This window comes from Colletes gigas, unplaced genomic scaffold, assembly GCF_013123115.1.
Source record: "Colletes gigas isolate AHSC1104 unplaced genomic scaffold, ASM1312311v1 Colletes_gigas_Sc00021, whole genome shotgun sequence".
Lineage (NCBI taxonomy): Eukaryota > Metazoa > Arthropoda > Insecta > Hymenoptera > Colletidae > Colletes > Colletes gigas.
This window is the reverse complement of record NW_025106650.1, coordinates 2,341,247-2,360,313: the sequence shown is the minus strand read 5'-3', so window position 1 is coordinate 2,360,313 and position 19,067 is coordinate 2,341,247. Positions and strand designations below refer to the sequence as shown.

General features: G+C 38.5%; 1 protein-coding gene across 1 annotated transcript in view; it reads right to left on the bottom strand.

The window, feature by feature from the left end:
* Positions 1-7,486, bottom strand: part of LOC122401081 (histone-lysine N-methyltransferase SETMAR-like) — a 98,393-nt gene extending 90,907 nt beyond the window's left edge. Inside the window, exon 1 of the mRNA XM_043403019.1 lies at positions 7,365-7,486. Coding sequence (XP_043258954.1) covers positions 7,365-7,486 — 122 coding nt within the window. The remainder of the gene's footprint in view (positions 1-7,364) is intronic.
* Positions 7,487-19,067: the final 11,581 nt, after the last annotated feature.

Here is a 19,067-nt window from a genome sequence, read left to right as displayed (position 1 = left end):
ACTTTAGTTTTATGGAATATCATTTGGAAATGTTATTTCCGCTACTGCGAGAGTCGTGCAAGTTTAAATTATTGTTATGCACAGCTGAACATGTACCGTTGACAAAGTTTTGAAATGTAGTTTTATGACATGTAAGATATTGTTGAGTATCTCGGAGCATTCGTCCAGGTAGAAGCCTCCGTACAGTTGGCAATGGTTTCTCCGGGACAATGGACCCGTTGAAAGTTTGCTTCGGTCGTAGAAGGTGCCATAACTTCAACGTTGTTGCCCTTGTCATTGGACACAAGAGCATTGTCTACGACAACCCTCGCCTGTACTCGTATTCCCTTTGAATCCTGTTAAGGAGTCTATCTGCAGTTAATCTTCCGCTACCGGTGCACGGAGGAAACGCAGTGTCACGTTTCTATTTCTCTTTCCTGATCCGACTTCTGCTTTCTTAATGGCTGCAGGGTCCAAGTGTTTTCCAGGAATTAAATATTTCACGGTGGCGTAACTTTCAATTTAATTCTGTATACTTTGTTCTTTGTAAACGTTGTACGACATGATTGTTTCGAAGAATTTTTAAAAGCCACCAGAGAATATAATTGTTAATTTTCACATTGCTCGTAGGCTCACAAGAGTAATTTTTTATTCTCCACTGTTCAGAGGCAACGTGTTATTGCAACACACGCTGCACCAGCTTCGCTCGAACCTAATTTGTGCCCAAATCGAGTAAAAAGAGACGAACACAACCGCCTTTTGAAATAAAAACATGGCCTCCCGCGAAACGATACGGTTACGATAATTATGTTCCAGCAACGTTTACGCGACGAGGAAAATTCACGGCAGCCTCCGGAACAGAATATATTTCCCGGACAAGGTAAGATTTCATATTCGACGAGAGAATGGAATAATGAGCAACGAAATCTTTTCCGTCCCGCGTTTGAGCGACTTTTACCGGAGTTTCTATTTTTACCTCAACCAGATTATTTGTCTCCAAGGGTTCCTGATGTACGTAAACGTTTCCCTCTGCCGTTGAATCTTTTAGATTCAAAGCTGCGCCAGGAGATACTCCCGCACGATTTAAAATAACGATAGCGGGAGGAATGCGGTGAATATTTTATAAGATCGTTGCGTTCCGTGTCAAGAACCGTATATTGCTACGGAATACGATATCTGTCGTTTCTGCCATTCCCCTTCTTTAATCTGTGAAGTTCCAATTTCCAACAATACTCTCTGTTGAGGGGTTGAGCAAAGTAATTTAAATTTGTTGAAAGATACTTTCTGATGTGCTCAACTTTACGCGTCAACGTTAATGACGAGTGAATATTTTTGGGATACGGATGGTAAATACTTGAATCACAATCAGTGGAATCTTGTAACAACCAATAACAATTTATTCTACGTCAGATAGCTGAAATGTACAATTGATGAGTGGCGTTTAAGAGTCAATTTTGATCTGGTCTCTTGGGCCAAGGCTAACCTCGCCATGAGCGTACCCAAGGCCATGGGAGGCAGCATTGGTCTTAGATTGGTAAAAAATCGCCAATATACTGGCCAATCAGTTTGGAGGCGAAGTTGATCGGTGAGAGGCGGCATGCAACGGTTATTTTTAATAATTTTCCCTCGTTTGGGGCCCAGGTCCGCGCTTGGTGCCCAGATGTGTCCTGCGATACCTGACTAACCATAAAACATTGTTGGGGCTTGTGGTGATCGTGAGATTTTCAAGCCTTTGGTGAGCTTGCATGTCAAGTGTCGACTTTACTCGAAGGACCAGCGTTGCACGTTGTGTGCTGCCAAAGTTCGAATGATGCGTTGCACAGTGTGTGCTGCCAAAGTTCCAAATACGTCCAAATTACGTCTGTCGTACGTCTGCTGTACGTCTTACGTCTGCTTAAAATTACAAAATGCGGCGGTTTAAATGTAATTTGAAGTGTTAGCCGCCAGCCAATCAGAAAATTTCCCTTTTATTTTTGCATCCAAGATGGTGGTCGGCACGTCTCAGGTAGGCGGAAAACCTTGACCCAATGGTGATGTCAGGCCGCGCGGTCATATACTTCATTAGTGTCGTTAATTAGGGCCACATTGCCTTAAGGGCACTAGCGAAATGGCTTTAGGACCCCATTGCCTTTAAGGGCACTAACGAAATAGCTTTACAATATCGAAGTTTGTATTATACGCTAAACAAACATCTAGCACCGGTTTTCGATGTTATTGCAGGTACTAAAGTCATAGAACACCTGGATTTGGAGGGTCATGCAGATTTGAATGAATTTAATAATTAAATAGCCGTCTTAATGGCACTTGATTATAGGCAAAACTTGATTGTATAAAAGGTCTGACTCTACACTGTTACTCTTTACTCTGTTACGCTGCAACACAGAATAAATCCTAATTGTTATTTCGCATCGTAACACTCTTCTTAGTTTCACATTTTTCGATTTAATTTACCCTCTCGTCTCTTCCTTTTACGCTTCAAGTTTCAAGTTTCTTCTTGCTTCTTATCTTGGGACAACTAATGGAAATTGATTTCAAATAAGAACTCCATTAACATCTTCATAAATTAGTAGGTGGAAAAATTTTAAAGTAAGTTTAAAAAGACCCGGGAAGCGACTGATGCGTATAAATTTTAATACAACTTATTCAAATTCTAGAATAAAATCGTGTTTCACGGGGATTGATCGCAATGCAAATAGTGTCTAAAAACTCGACTGCCAGGAGTGATTATTGAATAGGTTTCAGCGAAGAAATTCTTTCGAGAATCGACGTGGACGATAATGTGTTTAGATGGGTGGTACTTCTTACTGTCGGTATTGATCGGAAGATTATGTGAAATTGTTTGCCGTGAACAGATATTAAAACGACGGGAGATACTTCTATAATTGAAACGTTTTCATGAGATTCTCGAGAGCTCGAGCTCTTCGATCCTACTTATATCAATATCAAAGTTCGAGGGAAGCTTATAGTTTTTCTTCGGAAGCGTTTCACTTCGGTAACAGACACTCCCATTACAGGCGATATTTATGCCTCGAAATCCAATGATAGCGGAAAACTGAACGGACAAAGTGTTCGTTAAGCTCTTTCCCTGTTACCGTGCACTTTGTCTTAACACAGATTTCTATTAAGATTTTTTGCTTCCCCGTCGACTGTACTTAAGTACAGGACCAGCAGACAATAAGACTGATTGATAGTTTTCTTAGAATCCTAATTTATTTTGCAAGATATCTTCGTCGTGTAATATCGATAGAAATATTTGTAAAACAGGAACTGTCGCTGATCTCTTGAAAAATTAATTGTGAAGTCCAATTAAGAGTTTCTTTTTGCGAAAAGAAAATATTCTATTTACATAAGTCGATATTACGAAAAGAAGAAAAGATTCTAATCTGTTTAATTTTGATACGTAATAAGTAAGTGTATGAGTAAGATTGTATTCAGAATAGTGTTTGTGTTAGTTTTTAAAAATAGAATCGAGCAAACACGACCAATGACGAAGTTTTCTATTTGGAGAAAGGTGAAAATCTTTGATGTACTTCGGTAATGAAGTTATGGTTCTTTGCCTTGTATACTGTAAAAATAAACATAGCACGTCATATGAATATTCTGATCGTAACGTTGGTCTTGGCGTGCTGGCCAAATTACTATACTGCGGATGTTGAATATTTGAGTAGATCTACGTCCTGGCAGGTTGCGCAATTTCTTCATAAATTCTCTTTTTTCGTGGAGATATTTGAATAAAAATTCACAGCTAAAGGCAACATAAATAATTCTTCTGCTGTTGGGAAACTCACATCAAATGCACTAATTCTATGAAAATACTAACGAGACTTGTGTTACCGAAGCCAGAAAAAATAAATTATACTTTCTAAAGAATTCCAAATTGGTAATTTCAACTTTATTCGCCAGAATAGAATTTTATGTCATTTAAGAATAATTGAAAATTGAATCGAAAACTTTGGACACATCATAGACGAAATTTTAATTAATTTTTAAGCATATAACGTGTGTGTCCACTCACTTTAGTCCTAAAGTAGGAAATCACTGATCACATTTTCAACTGTCCATTTTTAGTATTTATTTTAGCTACTGATCATATACTTATTATTATACAAAATTATTGAATGATTTGTGATAGATTTGGTGTACGAATTTTCACGTAAAAAATTGAGGACAGTTCCATTTGATTTAACTGCAGTGTGAGATCGGAATCAATTATTAAACTTTAACCTTTTTCAGTGATTGACGCGGAGCAAATAATCTTAGAAATCATCTCTATTGCTATGATCTTTATTAGATTCGAAGGAATCGAAGGATTCTTATGGATGTTAAATATTGACAGCTAGGAAAGCTGTCGGCAACAATTGTGGTTAAACGTAACTAGGAGAAAAATATTTCGTTCTACCTCGCTGTTCTCCGATATCTTATCTCATACTTTTCCTTCTACCAGACGAGTAAATTTTATTATTATTTTAGCCACACGGCTCGATTTCTCACCCGAGGCTCCGCAAATAGTAACAGAATTTTCGATCCAACAGATTGATAAAAATAAAGACGAAACCGTAGGAACAATGTTCATCTTTCCATAAATAATTTTGTCGTTCGCGAAAGTAGTACTTTTCATAATTTATTTCGTATCCGGGAGGAAAGAACCGTATGAAAGACTTTAAGTACCGCGTGGCGTCTTTGAAAGCTCGATAGATAACGATTAATCGCCGCCCACCGCAGCCATTAAAATTCTACGCGCGATAACTGAACGCTTCCTCGCGTTTCCCAATAGCCGAAAAAATTCACTAAGTTCTCCTGTATTTCGTTCAACGACCGTCGAACAATTTCTCTGCATCGAATGCAATTCTCACGGATGGCGCCCGATTAAAATTCGCAATAATGGCCCATTGACGATCGGTGAAAGAGGGACTTCGACGGCAATTTTCGACAATTGTCGACCGTCATGTTATAAAAATTTTTTCGCAATCACGGTATGAATACTTGTGAATATATTTATCTCGTATAAATCGACTTTTCGCGAGATGCCGGTGGACTATGTTAATGAAAACAATCAGTCACCAATTTGGTTCCTTGTTAGGTAAATTAATTTATTACATTTACAGATAAAACTGTTAATGATGAAAACCTAAAGCAAAATTGGTCCATAGATAATTATGACTAATTCTTGAATTTTTTTTATTTTCCTACTATACAGGGTGTTCGGCCACCTCTGGGAAAAATTGTAATGGGAGATTCTAGAGGCCAAAATAGGATGAAAATCGAGAATACCAATTTGTTGATGGAGGTTTCGTTCAAAAGTTATTAACGTTTAGAGTTCCTCCCGTATTGAATTTTTTTTTCGAAAATGTGCAGGATTTCGGGGGTATGTCTATTCACCAAAAATGATTGTAATTGACCCCCGGAACCGAAAATAATTTTTTCAAAATGACTTGAAAGAATTTTTTAAATTTCAGGGAAAAATGTCATGTACGGTCAGACATTAGATTTTCGGTAAGGAATTTTTTTTCGAAAGTAGTTAGGATTTCGGGGGTATGTCTGTTCACCAAAAATGATTATAATTGATCCCCGGAACCGCAAATAATTTTTCTAGAATGATTTGAAAATTTTTTTCACTGAAAATTTTTAGCCCTGTCGATTTTTCTTCAAAATTCGTTCTAGATTTTTAATAATTTTGTTTGACGCTCTACAGAAAAGTTGTCTAATACTTTTTTGTAGATACCCATGGGCTCTACGGCAGAAAAAAGTTTCATTGAAATATATTCACTATTGTAGGAGTTATGGATGTTTGAATATTGGAGCATTTTTATGGGGTTTTTCTAACTTTACGGTGTCAAGGAATAACTTTTTAAATATTGTTAGAATTTCTACATATTCTTCACCAAAATACGCGTTGTTTGCCGTTTGAAACATTAAAATCCTCCAATCGGTTCAGAAGTTATGATCTTTCAAAGATTCACATGAAATTTTGGGGAACCATTTCTGGTCAGATATTATATTTTCGATAAGGAATTTTTTTCTCGAAAGTGGCTAGAAATTCGGGGGTATGTGTATTCACCAAAAATAATTGTAATTGACCCCTGCAAACAAAAATAATTTTTTCAAAATGATTTGAAATTTTTTAACAATTTTTTAACGAAGCTTCAGTCAAGAAATTGATATTTTTGATTTTCGTCTCATTTTGTCCTTTAAAATGTCCCATTAAAATTTTTTCCAGGGATGGCCGAACATCCTGTATAATATTTGTGAGAATAAAATATAAGTTCTAGTAAACCTCATGATAGAGATAGCTATGCAATTAAATTTTTAATTTATATATTCCTGGGAATATTGCTTCGTATATATAATTATTACTTACATTAAAAATGGTTGAAGAATATTGTAAAGCTCCTAACTATTTAAATATTTCAAATTTTGTAAACTGAAACGATTTTTGCAAATAATCCCCTCTATCATTGTTTTTTCTTTTCAACCACATTATCCGCTTTTCTTCTAAATATCTCTTCCATATTTCAGTGTCCCATTTCCTGACCTTATTTCGATTTTTTGCTTTTTACTTGCCTCTAACGTTGTTCGGTGTAAATACTTCTAGACTTAACATTCGTCTTCAATATTTCACCCTTTCCTCGTTCGTCCTCGTAACTTCACAACTTCCAAAAATATTTGCTTTTCCAATCCATAAACATACATTGCATAATTATTTTATATTTGACTACTGTTACAGTTTCAAATTTGTTTCCTTTCCATCTCCATGTTTCCCTGCTCTGTCGCCATAACTTGAGAACGAGGTCAAATAGGGCACATGTTGGTACGAGTTTTTTCCGTCGTTTTCGTGTCCCCCACTGGATTCCATATTACGATACACCCCGTGTAAGGTTATCCCCTTCTGGTAAATAGCTACTACTACTTCGCATGGTGCCTCGCCAGCGCGTTGCAACGTCGTTAACCTAATCGTTCTTAACCTATATGCCGCTCGTCTTTGTCCTAGCGCTATCCGCCCAACTCTCTATCCACACGACTTGCTCCACAGGCTAGCCCACTTCTTAACATCCCTTCCCCACACCCTCTCTTTCATTCCTTCACTCAATCATCTCTCTCGCTCTGATTCCTTCCACCCCCTTTCTCGTACCTCCCTGTCTCTCATATCTCCACCCCCACCGACACCCTATTTACTACCACCTCTACCCCTCGTCCCTGTGACCCCCTTCTGCTTTCCACCCATGCACCCTCATCCCACCTACACCACCCCGTCTCTACTCATGCTTCGTTGTATCCTACCCTAATCCTATTTCCCTTTTCTACCTTCCTCATACTCCTACCCCTTGCATCCCCTTTTTTAGAACACCCTAAGCCCTTTTTCTCCTTTCCCCAATTCCTTCATTCACCTAATACCCAACCCCCCAGCTTCCAGGATTTCTATCACCTCTTCCTCCACTTGTACATCTTTCCGTGACACTGTGATCATGATCCTAGGTTCCCATTCACATACTCCAACACCTTCCAACATCCCCCTTTAGCCACTACCTTTTTCCTCTTATCTCATTCCCTATCTTAATTCCTCTCACTTCGTCTTTTCCTGCAAGCTTCTTGGGATCTCTAATCTCCTATTCCTGGTCGATTCTGACCATTTTGGGGGCGATTGGAAAATTGTGTATTGTCCATGCCTTTTCTTTCATTCGAAGTACCTATTTACAGTGATGTGCAAAAATTCTTGCGTCTATCTCAGTGCAAAATAAACATTCTGCACTTCAAATTAACCCCTTTTCAGATCACATCTTTCCAGAAATTTGTTTTTTTAACAGTGTATTTAAGGAACCCCTAATTGACAGGTTTCATTGAATTTGATCGACGCAACGATATAAATCCATCCCCCGGTTAAAAGAAGGGCCAAATTTTAATGGAAATGGTTAAAATGTTTGTCCCTGAAGGGCTCTAAATCATGGTTCGCATTTAACTACCGGTTTCCAGATTTTTTGGGAAGTAAATGGCCCATCGTGCGTGGCGCGTTGTTACAAATAAATCGATGTCCCGTTCCGACAGTTCCATAAATAATTACCCATTGTCGCCTGCCGATCAGTTTGACATCGTTATTACAGCTCATCGGCGCTCGCGATAATAGCGGCGAAACGATGGCGGCCGAGCAAAGCTCCGTGAAAGTCTGCAAATAATTTATGTTGCGCGACGTCGACACGCAAGCCCGATTATGCCGGTATAAGCAATTTTCGCATCACTGTCGACCCGTCCTTTGTGCCCATTAATCGAATTTCCGGTATCCATTCAGCACGGCTTTTAATCGTGTAGCGTGCATAATTGGCGAATAGGCGATTGTTCCGTGACACCCTCGAATTCGAATTTCTGCCACGGGACCCGCCGTTTTTACTTCCGGATTCCTAAACCGACGTACTCGACTTTCCAGCTTTTCCACCCTTGAATTTAAATTAATAAAGTGGCTCCATTTTAGTTCTTTTATCACAAGAGATTTCTTTAAATACGTTAAACACAAGAGATTTTTTTAAATACGTTACACCGGAATAATTTTCATTTCAAATTCGAAGTTTATCGTTTCGTTAATATTAGGTGTACAAATGAATAATCCACATTATCTTAAGCAGTTATAAAATCAAGTTTAAAGTCAATAGACTTTCCCGCTCTTTTGCGGTCATATAGTGTTGACATATAGCTAGTGAAAACAAAGGATAGTTCAGTGATAGGTCCAACATAACCTTGAAAAGTATGCTTTTCGCTGCTTCGCTGAGGGTAGGAACTCGTGATATTCGTAGGAGGACAGAAAAGGAAAGGAGGGGGCGCGTTTCGTCCGGGCCTGCTAGTGGACTCATCAGTAAGGCTTTCTAGCAGGCCCTGCCTTAGACGACTGGGATATTGGGAAATATTTTTTTTTTTATCTCTTTCTCCTGTTTCCTCTGCAGTACCATGGGCTGGCGCCCTATAACCTGCACTTGAAATGTTTGTTAGTGTCTGTAATGTTTATGAGGATGTGTTATTGTGGTTTTCCTTGGGTTAGGGCTCGAGGGAAAAGTTTCAAAAGCCTCGTTTACATGCATCATGCGATGAGTGTGGTGCTGTGGACGGTTAGCTGATGATTAGTCTGGGAGTTTGTATTCGGATCTTTAATGGTATATCTTCGGGGTCGTAATTCCCTAGTGACGCTACTAAGGGGTTTGGATGCTGGGAGTTAGTAACTTGAGCTGCGGCGGCCAGCTTCATGACATGCTCGTGGATATACTCGATTTTTGCTTCTTCATGCAACGAAGCGATTGTGTGATAGCGCGGTTTGTTTAGGATGACGCGGAAGTATTTGTTTTGTACAATTTGGATTCTGGATATATGTGATGTTGCTAAGGTGCACCATACTGGAGCGCCGTATGTGAGGATGGGCCGGATACAGGTTTTGTGAAGTCGGATTTTTAGTTCTGTGGGAAGGGGACTATTTCGTGCTAGGAGTGGGTATAGAGTGCGGAATGCTCCGATGCCTTTGCAAGCCCTATCTTTGGAGTTGTGTTGCCATTTTAGCTTATTATCGAACCATATGCCCAGGTATTTAACTTTAGTGGACCAGTTAATGGGGTGGTTATCTATTGTGAGATTGTTAGGGTTGTGGAGTCTTTTGAGGGTGAAGATAGTAGCTTTTGTTTTGGTGGGTTTGTGGTTTTGAGAGTATTTGATAGCTTGGTTTATTTTCCACGACGAGGAGTATACTACGGTGTCGTCTGCGTAGAGAGCTAGTTTGGTGTTGGGATTTTTGGGGATGTCATTGATGAATGTATTGAATAAGATGGGTCCCAGGACTGACCCCTGCGGTACCCCAGTATGAAGTGGATATTGGGAAGTCGTTAGAGGAATGTATATATAGCAACCGAGGGGTTGGTCGAGCGCTTGTGAGAACGCGAGCCCTCTGGTGGCGAGCATGGGAGGCGACGCCACAAGTCTTGGCTGGGACATCTTGCAACACCAGGCGTATTCACCAGACATTGCTCCATCTGATTATCACCTGTTCCGGTCGATGCAACACGTCTTATCCGATATGCACTTCCAATCACTGGATGAGATCCGAAAAAGCCTTGACGATTTTATCGAGTCCAAAAACGTAAAATTTTTCCGAGATGGAATTCATCTGCTGTCTCAAAGATGGCTTAAAGTTACAGGAATTAACGGCGAATACTTTGATCGAACAATTCAATTTACTTTCCTTTAGAATAAACATTGAATGTGGCTGAAAAAATGGGATTATTCATTTGCACACCTAATATTACGAAGTGCAATAAATCGTTATCGATACAGAGGTGCGTTTGCATGGGGAATGGTGTTCGAAGCTCTCGATGAAGAGGCTCGTTAACACCGGAAGCGTCCGATGGATCATAATGATCCGTTCGAAACTTCGCAAAATGCAGATTCCCGATATTGGTAAATATTATCGTCTGAAACTTCGTTCCTTTATTCCCCTGCTTTGAAGCAGTGAAATTAATATCAGACTTTTAATTAGCAGTACATGCACAATAGAGTAGCAGTTTATCAGAAGAAGTAATTATATAATGTTAATAAGGCACAAGTGTTTCGTGCAAGAGACAAGTATTTTACCCCTTTTAGTGCTTAATATTCGATACTGGTTTCTTTCATTAATTTGTAACGTTTCAAAAACTGTCGAGAAGAAAAAATTATAATATAATATAGTTTGCGAGAGTCATGAGAGTATTAACAGCGTAATTATCAATAAATTAAACTTTTAGACGTGGCCAAGAATAAAATTGGTCCTCCTTTGCTAATTCACCGAATAATATATCAACGATTGTTACTAATATATTTCCCAGCAGTTAAAATGGACAGGTCACGTAACAGCGTCGAAGATTTAGTTTCCCAAAAATGTCGTGCGATTTCTACCGTTGAGCGTGAACGGGAACAGAAACTGGTCCAATAAAAAAGTCTCCAATAATTTCAGACCACACGTAGCACGAAAACTGATATTGGTCTTGAGATTGATTGCTAGCACTCGGATTTTCATACATCCGCAGATGTTGCTTGCGAACATTCGGAATAACGTCTGGTATAAATTTTCCTTTGTACGTGATTAGACACAGACATTATCACGCAATTGCATGTACCATCGATAAAAGACTATTTTTAGTCGACGATTCGCCAGGAAAATTCTCTGTGCTCTTATTTCTCGACTTTTAGACAGAAACTGGACGAGAACGTGATGCCTGAAAAATTTCAAATTTGACGCTGGTAAGCCGAGCCGCGCTTCAGTTAAAGTTTTAAAAATCCAGCGATCTTATGGCTGTCTCTCGCGTAATTCCGTATCGTTATTTTAAGGTTTGTTCTAATAAATCTTTATTTAATGGTAAAAATTGGATATCAATGAATAAATCCGGCAGTTGCAGAAAATACTGCTTAACACTCCGTGTGAATTATAATTGCAAGCATCTCGATGCAGCCACAGATTTTTCAAAGCCTCCGTCGTTGCGTTCGGAGGATAACAAGATTCGCGAATTGGTAGCCGCGTTAATGCCCGGGATAAATGCGCGAATAAAAGCGAACGACGCGAATCTCTGGCTGACGACTTCTTTCACGTCCGTTCTTCATTGTCAGCGTCGCGGCGAGAAGTAATCGGGCTAACGATTCAAGAAAATCGCTCTGCTGTCTAATGTTGCAACTTCACCGCGCATCCTGCCCTATTAAACTGCAGGAAAGGGTACGCCTTGATTACACGCTTGCTGAATTGCACGACGAGTTTGCGGCTCATGGGGAATATCGGTCACGCTTTGACGACAGGATTCTCTGAAAACATTTTTCCGTACGTCTGCTTCGGAGCTTGGAACAACCCATCTTGAAAAATAAAATGGGCTTGAAAACCAGTGTGGAATTTTAGGAAGTTTTACTTTAATAAATTCCAAATAATTTAAAATAAGAAAGTAACAATATTAAATGAAAGCCACCGTTGGTTAACATCAACTGTAAATTAGGGACATTGTTCATTGTACAGTTTCTAGTAAGAAAGTTGTAGAACTGAATGGTCGTTAATTTCCTGTTTAATCATTCGATGTTGGACAGAAGAGAAAATACACTGGACTTAAGTAATTATTATCTTAAACGTAAAGGTTTCCACGATATGGAGTGTTTTTGGAACCCCTAACACGTATTATACTGATCCCCGCCTAATTATGAGCTTCCGCCCGAAACTTATTACAACCCATCAAGTTGTTAAAAACTGCAGTAAAAAAAGAGGCAAAATTAGCCAAAGCTCTGAACGAACGTGTGCACTAACAACATTTAGAATTATGACATTGATGTTGTGATAAATATTAAGTTATAAAATTCCTAAAATGTCTTGACTATCTTACAGTTACTCAAACTTAGTTAAAATTTTAATATTTCCTGAAGCTATTATCCAAGTTAAATCAAGGAAATACTGGATGGGGTATCGAAACGTGTAAAAAAGCATTGTTCATTACTGCATCGTTTTCAAATGCATCACTAAATAGAGAATATTTTGACATGGAAACACGCAGAAATTCTGCAAGAAAATTTGTGTAACAAAAATTATTCTCTAAATTTACCAAATATAGATGGAATTAAGGCGTATGATTGATAGTCCAAGGCACTAAACATTGCTGATACTGCTGTTTCGTGACGTATAAACTGGATGTACGAAATGCAATAAAAGTATAGCTGGCTGCATTGTTGGGCGGCCAAAGTCGAAAAGTAAACGCATTGTTGTATTCAAAACTGCGGTTAAAAGCGAACGCTGCATTTCGGCTCTTTTTGTATTACGCGGCTGATAATACACGCTACGGATATTACAAAGGAACAATGATCCAAAGTGATGCAACGTTTACATGACGACGACATTACAATGTTATGAAGTGGTTGGCTCCGGTCACTGAATTTAAATTTCGCTGGAACACCGTGGAACCATGTTAAACAAGCAACATCATGTCAAAAGCTTTCAATTTGAATGGCTTATTCAGTATCATTCGAAAAGCATGAAACCGTATTAATGTTGATCGACGTATACTATTTGTCGATTTCACGCCGCAGAGGTTTACTAAAAGTAGAGCAACAAAATATTGACCGTAACGTATCGCGCATATGTGTGCAAGATATTATTTGTATGTTAATATTAGCTTGTGTTTATATTTACCTATGCGTTTAAAAATCAAACCATTTACTTCCAACTTAACGGTATATTATTCAAGTCAATATCAAGATGTTTTATTATTTGGTACGGTATAAATATTTGGGCATCTTATGTTTCAAATTGTGTCGAATAATTCTTGGAAGAAACATTATATTGTGGAATAAGGAAAATGTCTTCCATAATATTCTCTTCAAGAGAGATTTTTAATCTCGAGCATTATAAAAATTAAGAGATTGTATGCATTACTGCATCAGAGAATTCGAAATTAAAAGGAACATTGAGTCTAATTTCTAATTTTTTCAAAAAGACTGTCAAAGAAAATTAATTAAATGGTCATAAAATAAATTTTGTTATTATTATTTCCACGATGTTCTGGACTTGAAATATATCGAAATTAGTATCGATCATAAAGCACGTATTACAAAATATCAAATTTTTTTTAAAAACAAAATTGGGAGAATTAGATGGTAATAGTAATACTGTATTGTCGTCGTACGAATTTCACTCGCTGCTGAAAGAATAATGCTCGGTAGAATTGTAGGAGGAAAGTATGACTACATAATCCGACCATTAAAAATGTTCCGAGCAATGTCGCATTTCTCGAGTCTGTTATACTCGGCCAAAAAGCTCGCTGTACACGTCGTTCTCGTCGGTCTAACAAGCTATAATATTTATTCGGTTCTTAGCGAGCAAACCTCGCGTAGGGGTTTACTATTCTGACAGAAATAAATTGAATTAACGAAAGTCTTCGTGTTCGTACCCATTGGGAATTTAATTTTGGTTGGAACATGAAACTAATTTTGTAGACACCAGGTTTAACACTGATAAACTCTGATACTGTAGCTTGGCTAAACTCCGTTTCCGTAATCATCTCCTTATTGCGCCCTAGGGGCTATTCTTGATCAGCCACGATTATGACTGTTTTGTCACGTTTTACAGAAACGACTCCTAAATTTTCCACGCAGAAGACAAACGTTTCCCCGAGACGATAGTGTAAATTATCTTTTAATTGAATAAATATTTTTAGCTGCGCCAATTTTACTTTACTCTCGCCTTATACAGGGTGTTCGGCCACCTCTAGCAAAAATTTTAATGAGCGATAGTAGAGGCCAAAATAAGACGAAAATCAAGAATACTAATTTGTTGATGGAAGCTTCGTTAAAAAGTTATTAACAATTAAATTCAAAAATTTCAAATCGTTCTGGAAAAATTATTTTCGGTTGCGGGGGTCAACTACAATCATTTTTGGTGAGTACACATACCTCCGAAATCCTATCTACTTTCGAGAAAAAAAATCGAGTAGGTGCTGAAATTTTTCGGCGAAAAAAAATTTTTGAAATCGTTTAAAAAAAATTATTTTCGGTTGCGGGGATCAATTACAATCATTTTTTATCATTACACATACCTCCGAAATCGTACGCACTTTCGAGAAAAAAATTCCTTACTGAAAATCCAATTAGGTGCCTAAATTTTTCAACGGAGAAAAAAAATTGCAAATCGTTGTGGAAAAATTATTTTCGGTTGCGGGGGTCAATTACAATCAGTTTTTGTCATTAGACATACCCACGAAATCCTGCCCACTTTCGAGAAAAAAAATAGAGAAGGTGTGAAATTATTCGAGAAAATTAAAAAATTGCAAATCGTTGTGGAAAAATTATTTTCGGTTGTAGGGTTCAATTACAGTCATTTTTGGTGAATAGACATACCCCCGAAATCTTGCGCATTTTCGAGAAAAAAATTTAGTAAGAGCGGCACTTTAAACGTTAATAACTTTTTAACGAAGCTTCCACCAACAAATTAGTATTTTTGATTTTTGTCTTATTTTGGCCTCTACTATCGCTCATTAAAATTTTTGCTAGAGGTGGCCGAACACCCTGTATAAGTGCCTCGACAAAGGCGGGCGTCACTTTGAAATGGAAACATTGGGTATATTCAACAGCGTTTACATCACATTTCATATTTTTGTCGTAACAAAGCATTTATGAATTTTTTGTTATGTAACACTTTAGTCGTATTTTTACTTGTAAAACACACTGTTGAAGTGTGTATGGAAAAATGCGCAACACCCTGTATTTTATATAAAATTTCGTATTTATCCGACGTGAAAGGGTATCCTTAAATTCTTTCAAGATTTTGACCAATATATGCAGATAATAAATTTTTAATGACTGTAACAAGGTAATAGGTACATATATATTCTAAAAAAGCTGTTGCTATAGAAAGTAATAAAATTCCAATAAATCAGACATGAATAGATTTAACAGAGTGATAACAGATATTTCGTCCAATATGTAAAAATAAAATATATAGAAGCTCCATTTATATCAATGAGACGGCGTAATCAATCTATATTTACATCTATTACAAAATCCTATCAAATGCATAATTAATACGGGGACAATGATCTAACGATAATAAATTTTGAAATAAAATTCAAGGCGTCGAAGTGGGGGGCAGTTTTTCCGTTAAAAGTGGCCATGAAACACGATATCGAATAAACTATTATTCGCGGTTAGAATTCCAGGCGTTCGCCGTTCGCCTTGTAGCGCGCCAAAGGAGCAACAGTTTGGTCGTGGGCGACGATGGCCGCCCTTACTCACCCTTTATGAAATCCACCGCCATCTCGAGCCCGTACGTGTCCTGATCGCAGTCGTCGAGAATGTGGGCGCCGATCTTTACATCCGGCATGATACCATCGCCCTCGTTCAGCTTATCCAGGGTGTAGAGCATCGCCTCGACTGCCTGCACGCCACCCTGCGGCATCACTGGCCCGCAAGTGATGGCGTCCTGCCTCTCGTGCACCATCATCAGACCGCCCAGCACGAGATCGCCCTTGACAACGGCTTCCTTCTTCACGGGCCAGTTGACTTGAGGGCGCGTGTTCACGTCCATGGATCGAAACTGGCGTCGTCCGTGCCGTATGGGATGATGGGTTTCCGGGTTCTCCGGCCGGAATTGGCTCGAACGTAACCGCGTACGTATCCTCTCATCGCGATCGTCTCGCTCGTCGTTGTACGACTCGATGTCCTGCAAAGTTCTCGCGAAACTCGTCAGCTGCCTTCTGCCCGGGCCGATCGGCGCCTCGTCGTCCTCGTCGTTGAAGCTCGACACGTAATCGGCCGAGCAGACGCAGCCGAGCAGTGCAACTAGCAGAAACTTCATGACTTCATAGTCGTAGGCGTTTACGCTGCGGTTAGCCGAGGACGCCTCCGGGGGGAGGGTGGATCGTTTGCGACGATGCTCGTAACGGCTCGGATTGGGACGTTAATGTCGGTTCGTTAATGGCGTCATTCTCAATCTAGATCTCGCGGGTCGCTCTTCTCAGGCTACGTCTCCGGATTCCGTCGCATTGCAGCCCAGGTCGCGCGACTTCATGCTTGGTATCTGTTTCGAGAGGACTTCCGGTTCATTACGATCGACGACTTCCTCGAGAACCGCTGCGATCGACGACCGTCGAAACGATCGTTGATATTTTGCTCGTGTTTTTATCGAAACCCCCTCGCGTTACACTATTATACAGAGCGAGTCGTTCAACTCTTTCACTTTAATTTTTCTTGTAAACTACGTGTTGTATAAAGAAATGTTTCGAACCAAGATTCTTTGGTACAAAGAGAATTTATTTTTTGCTGTTTTCCTTTTTTACCAAAATGTAAAGAACACCTTGAGTTCTTTAACTATAATGTGCAACATTTAGTCATGCCGTTCGAAAGTCTATCGAATACAGAATGAAAAATTACTAAGGAGCAAAGGGTCAGACATTTGTATTTTTTTGGTTGATTTTTAATGCAAGAAATGCTTAAAATGTTGTCCACTACAATCATTGTCCATACAATGTAAGTGTTTTTGCAGTTATAGCATTCCATGCACCTCAATAATTTTGTACTCTATGTTCAATAGACTTTCGAATAGCATGATTAAATGTTGCACATTATAGTTAAGAAACTCAAGGTGTCCTTCATATTTTGATAAAAAAGAAAAACAGCAAGAAATTAATTATTGCACATACTGAACTTTCGTTCGAAACATTTTTTTATACAATATGTAGTTTACAGGAAAAATTAAGGTGGAAGAGTTAAATGACTTACTCTGTATAAATTGAAGACAAATAATATTAACGAGATTTGTAACTATAAGTATGGAATCCAATCGATGGGTTTCGATGGGTCGAACAAGCTTCCTTTGTACAGTTTTTGCAAGGAAACTGTACGATTTTTTCAACTGGAGCACTCTACACTTTTTAACTAATCTTTCAAATATAAAATAATAAAAACTGTGGAAGTTATAATACGTCCAGCCTGACTCGATACTTCGACTTCTAATTGGTCCATTGATTTGAGGTTTAATCTGAGTATTCACAAGACACGTCCCTGTCGCCGGAAATAGGGATACTGAGATCAGATTTGTTTTAAATTTGACAAAAAATACGTCTATATTCCAATTTTGAAATGTTGTCATTGTTTTAAATATCGAGATGTTCAATTCCTTTTACTTTAGAAGTTTAAAAACGTACAGAACAAGCCCCAGATTTATCGTGTATTTTTCTGCCACGTCCAACGAATTTTAAATAATAATAAATAAATAAATTTCGAAGCAACGGTCGTTCGATCGCAGAAGTATTTTCGGTTCCATTTTCTACGCCAGGAGACCGGAATAGTGTAATCGTTCGTTCCACGAGAAATCGTACACGCGGAAACAGGCTATTTCCTCTTGGAGTAATTACAAATACATTAACCTGTTACTTCAATCGTTGCGCGTTTCATTGTTTGCACGTAGATTGAATTTCCTCTACCTTTACGCAATCCTAGCGAAATACAATCCCTAAGTTTCGGCCCCGGTTACGCTTGAGTTAGTTATTAATTAATTGAGAAAATTTACGTCTAAATAAAATCGAATCTAACTTAGGTTTGGTACTTGGGTTTGTACGATGTCCAGAATCGATTTTGAATGCCCCTAAATCTGGGCAGGGTTTATTTGGTTACGTTTGTATCACGTATATATCTGTGTTGGGATAGATTGCAATTAGGCTTAAGCAGAGATCGTGTATACGTTGACTGGGCACGAATTAGGAACGTTATACTGTGACTAGTACACAGAAATTTGAACAAATGTGGATATTTTTGGATTTGGTGAAACAAGCATAGCCATAATTGTATTAAACATGACTATGTTACCTTTTTGGTAGAAGAATGTAACTATAATCACCATTAAATATAAGCATAATATCATCGATATTTCTTTTCAAGATATCGTAAAGCCGCAAATGATTCCCGTGAATTTTCGTTAATTGATCATGTGCATCCAAAATGATAACGAGGTTGCAATTTCATTAAATTCGTTCGAGTATTTTATTTTTCAGTTCCCAATTAATTTAATAGATCCGTGGCTTAAGTAGATTGAAAGCACGCTGCATGTAGTAATGGCCATTTAATCGAGATGCCCATCAATTAACATTTGAGAGTGAATTGTGCCAATAAACATCGACGCGAAACGCGTATCGTTATTCGGAAACGATATAAAAGCTCTTGATATTGCATAGCTTCGCGGGAGGTTGAAATTCGGATGTCACTCGAGGCTTCCATTATCACGAAATCGACACTGCGAATTTCCCTCCGACTCAGTCGCGTGAAACATCCACTGCCGCGATTCAATGTAATTAAATTTGCTGGTAAACTTATATACCTCGTTGTTTGACAATAGGAATTTACCGTTCGATTTCCGACGAGCCGAGAATTCAAATCACTAATACCACTCTGTACGATGCATTCTAATTATTATTAGTTTCCTCGTTTGCCCGTCAAACCTTCACAATTTAGTGCATTTTATCCCAGAAGTTTGTTAACGATTAAAGTTATCATTGCTTTCAAGCGTTTGTCGAAAAATTTTAATCCTCTGAAACATTCCAGATCGAATTTCAACATACTGGGGGAAAAATAAA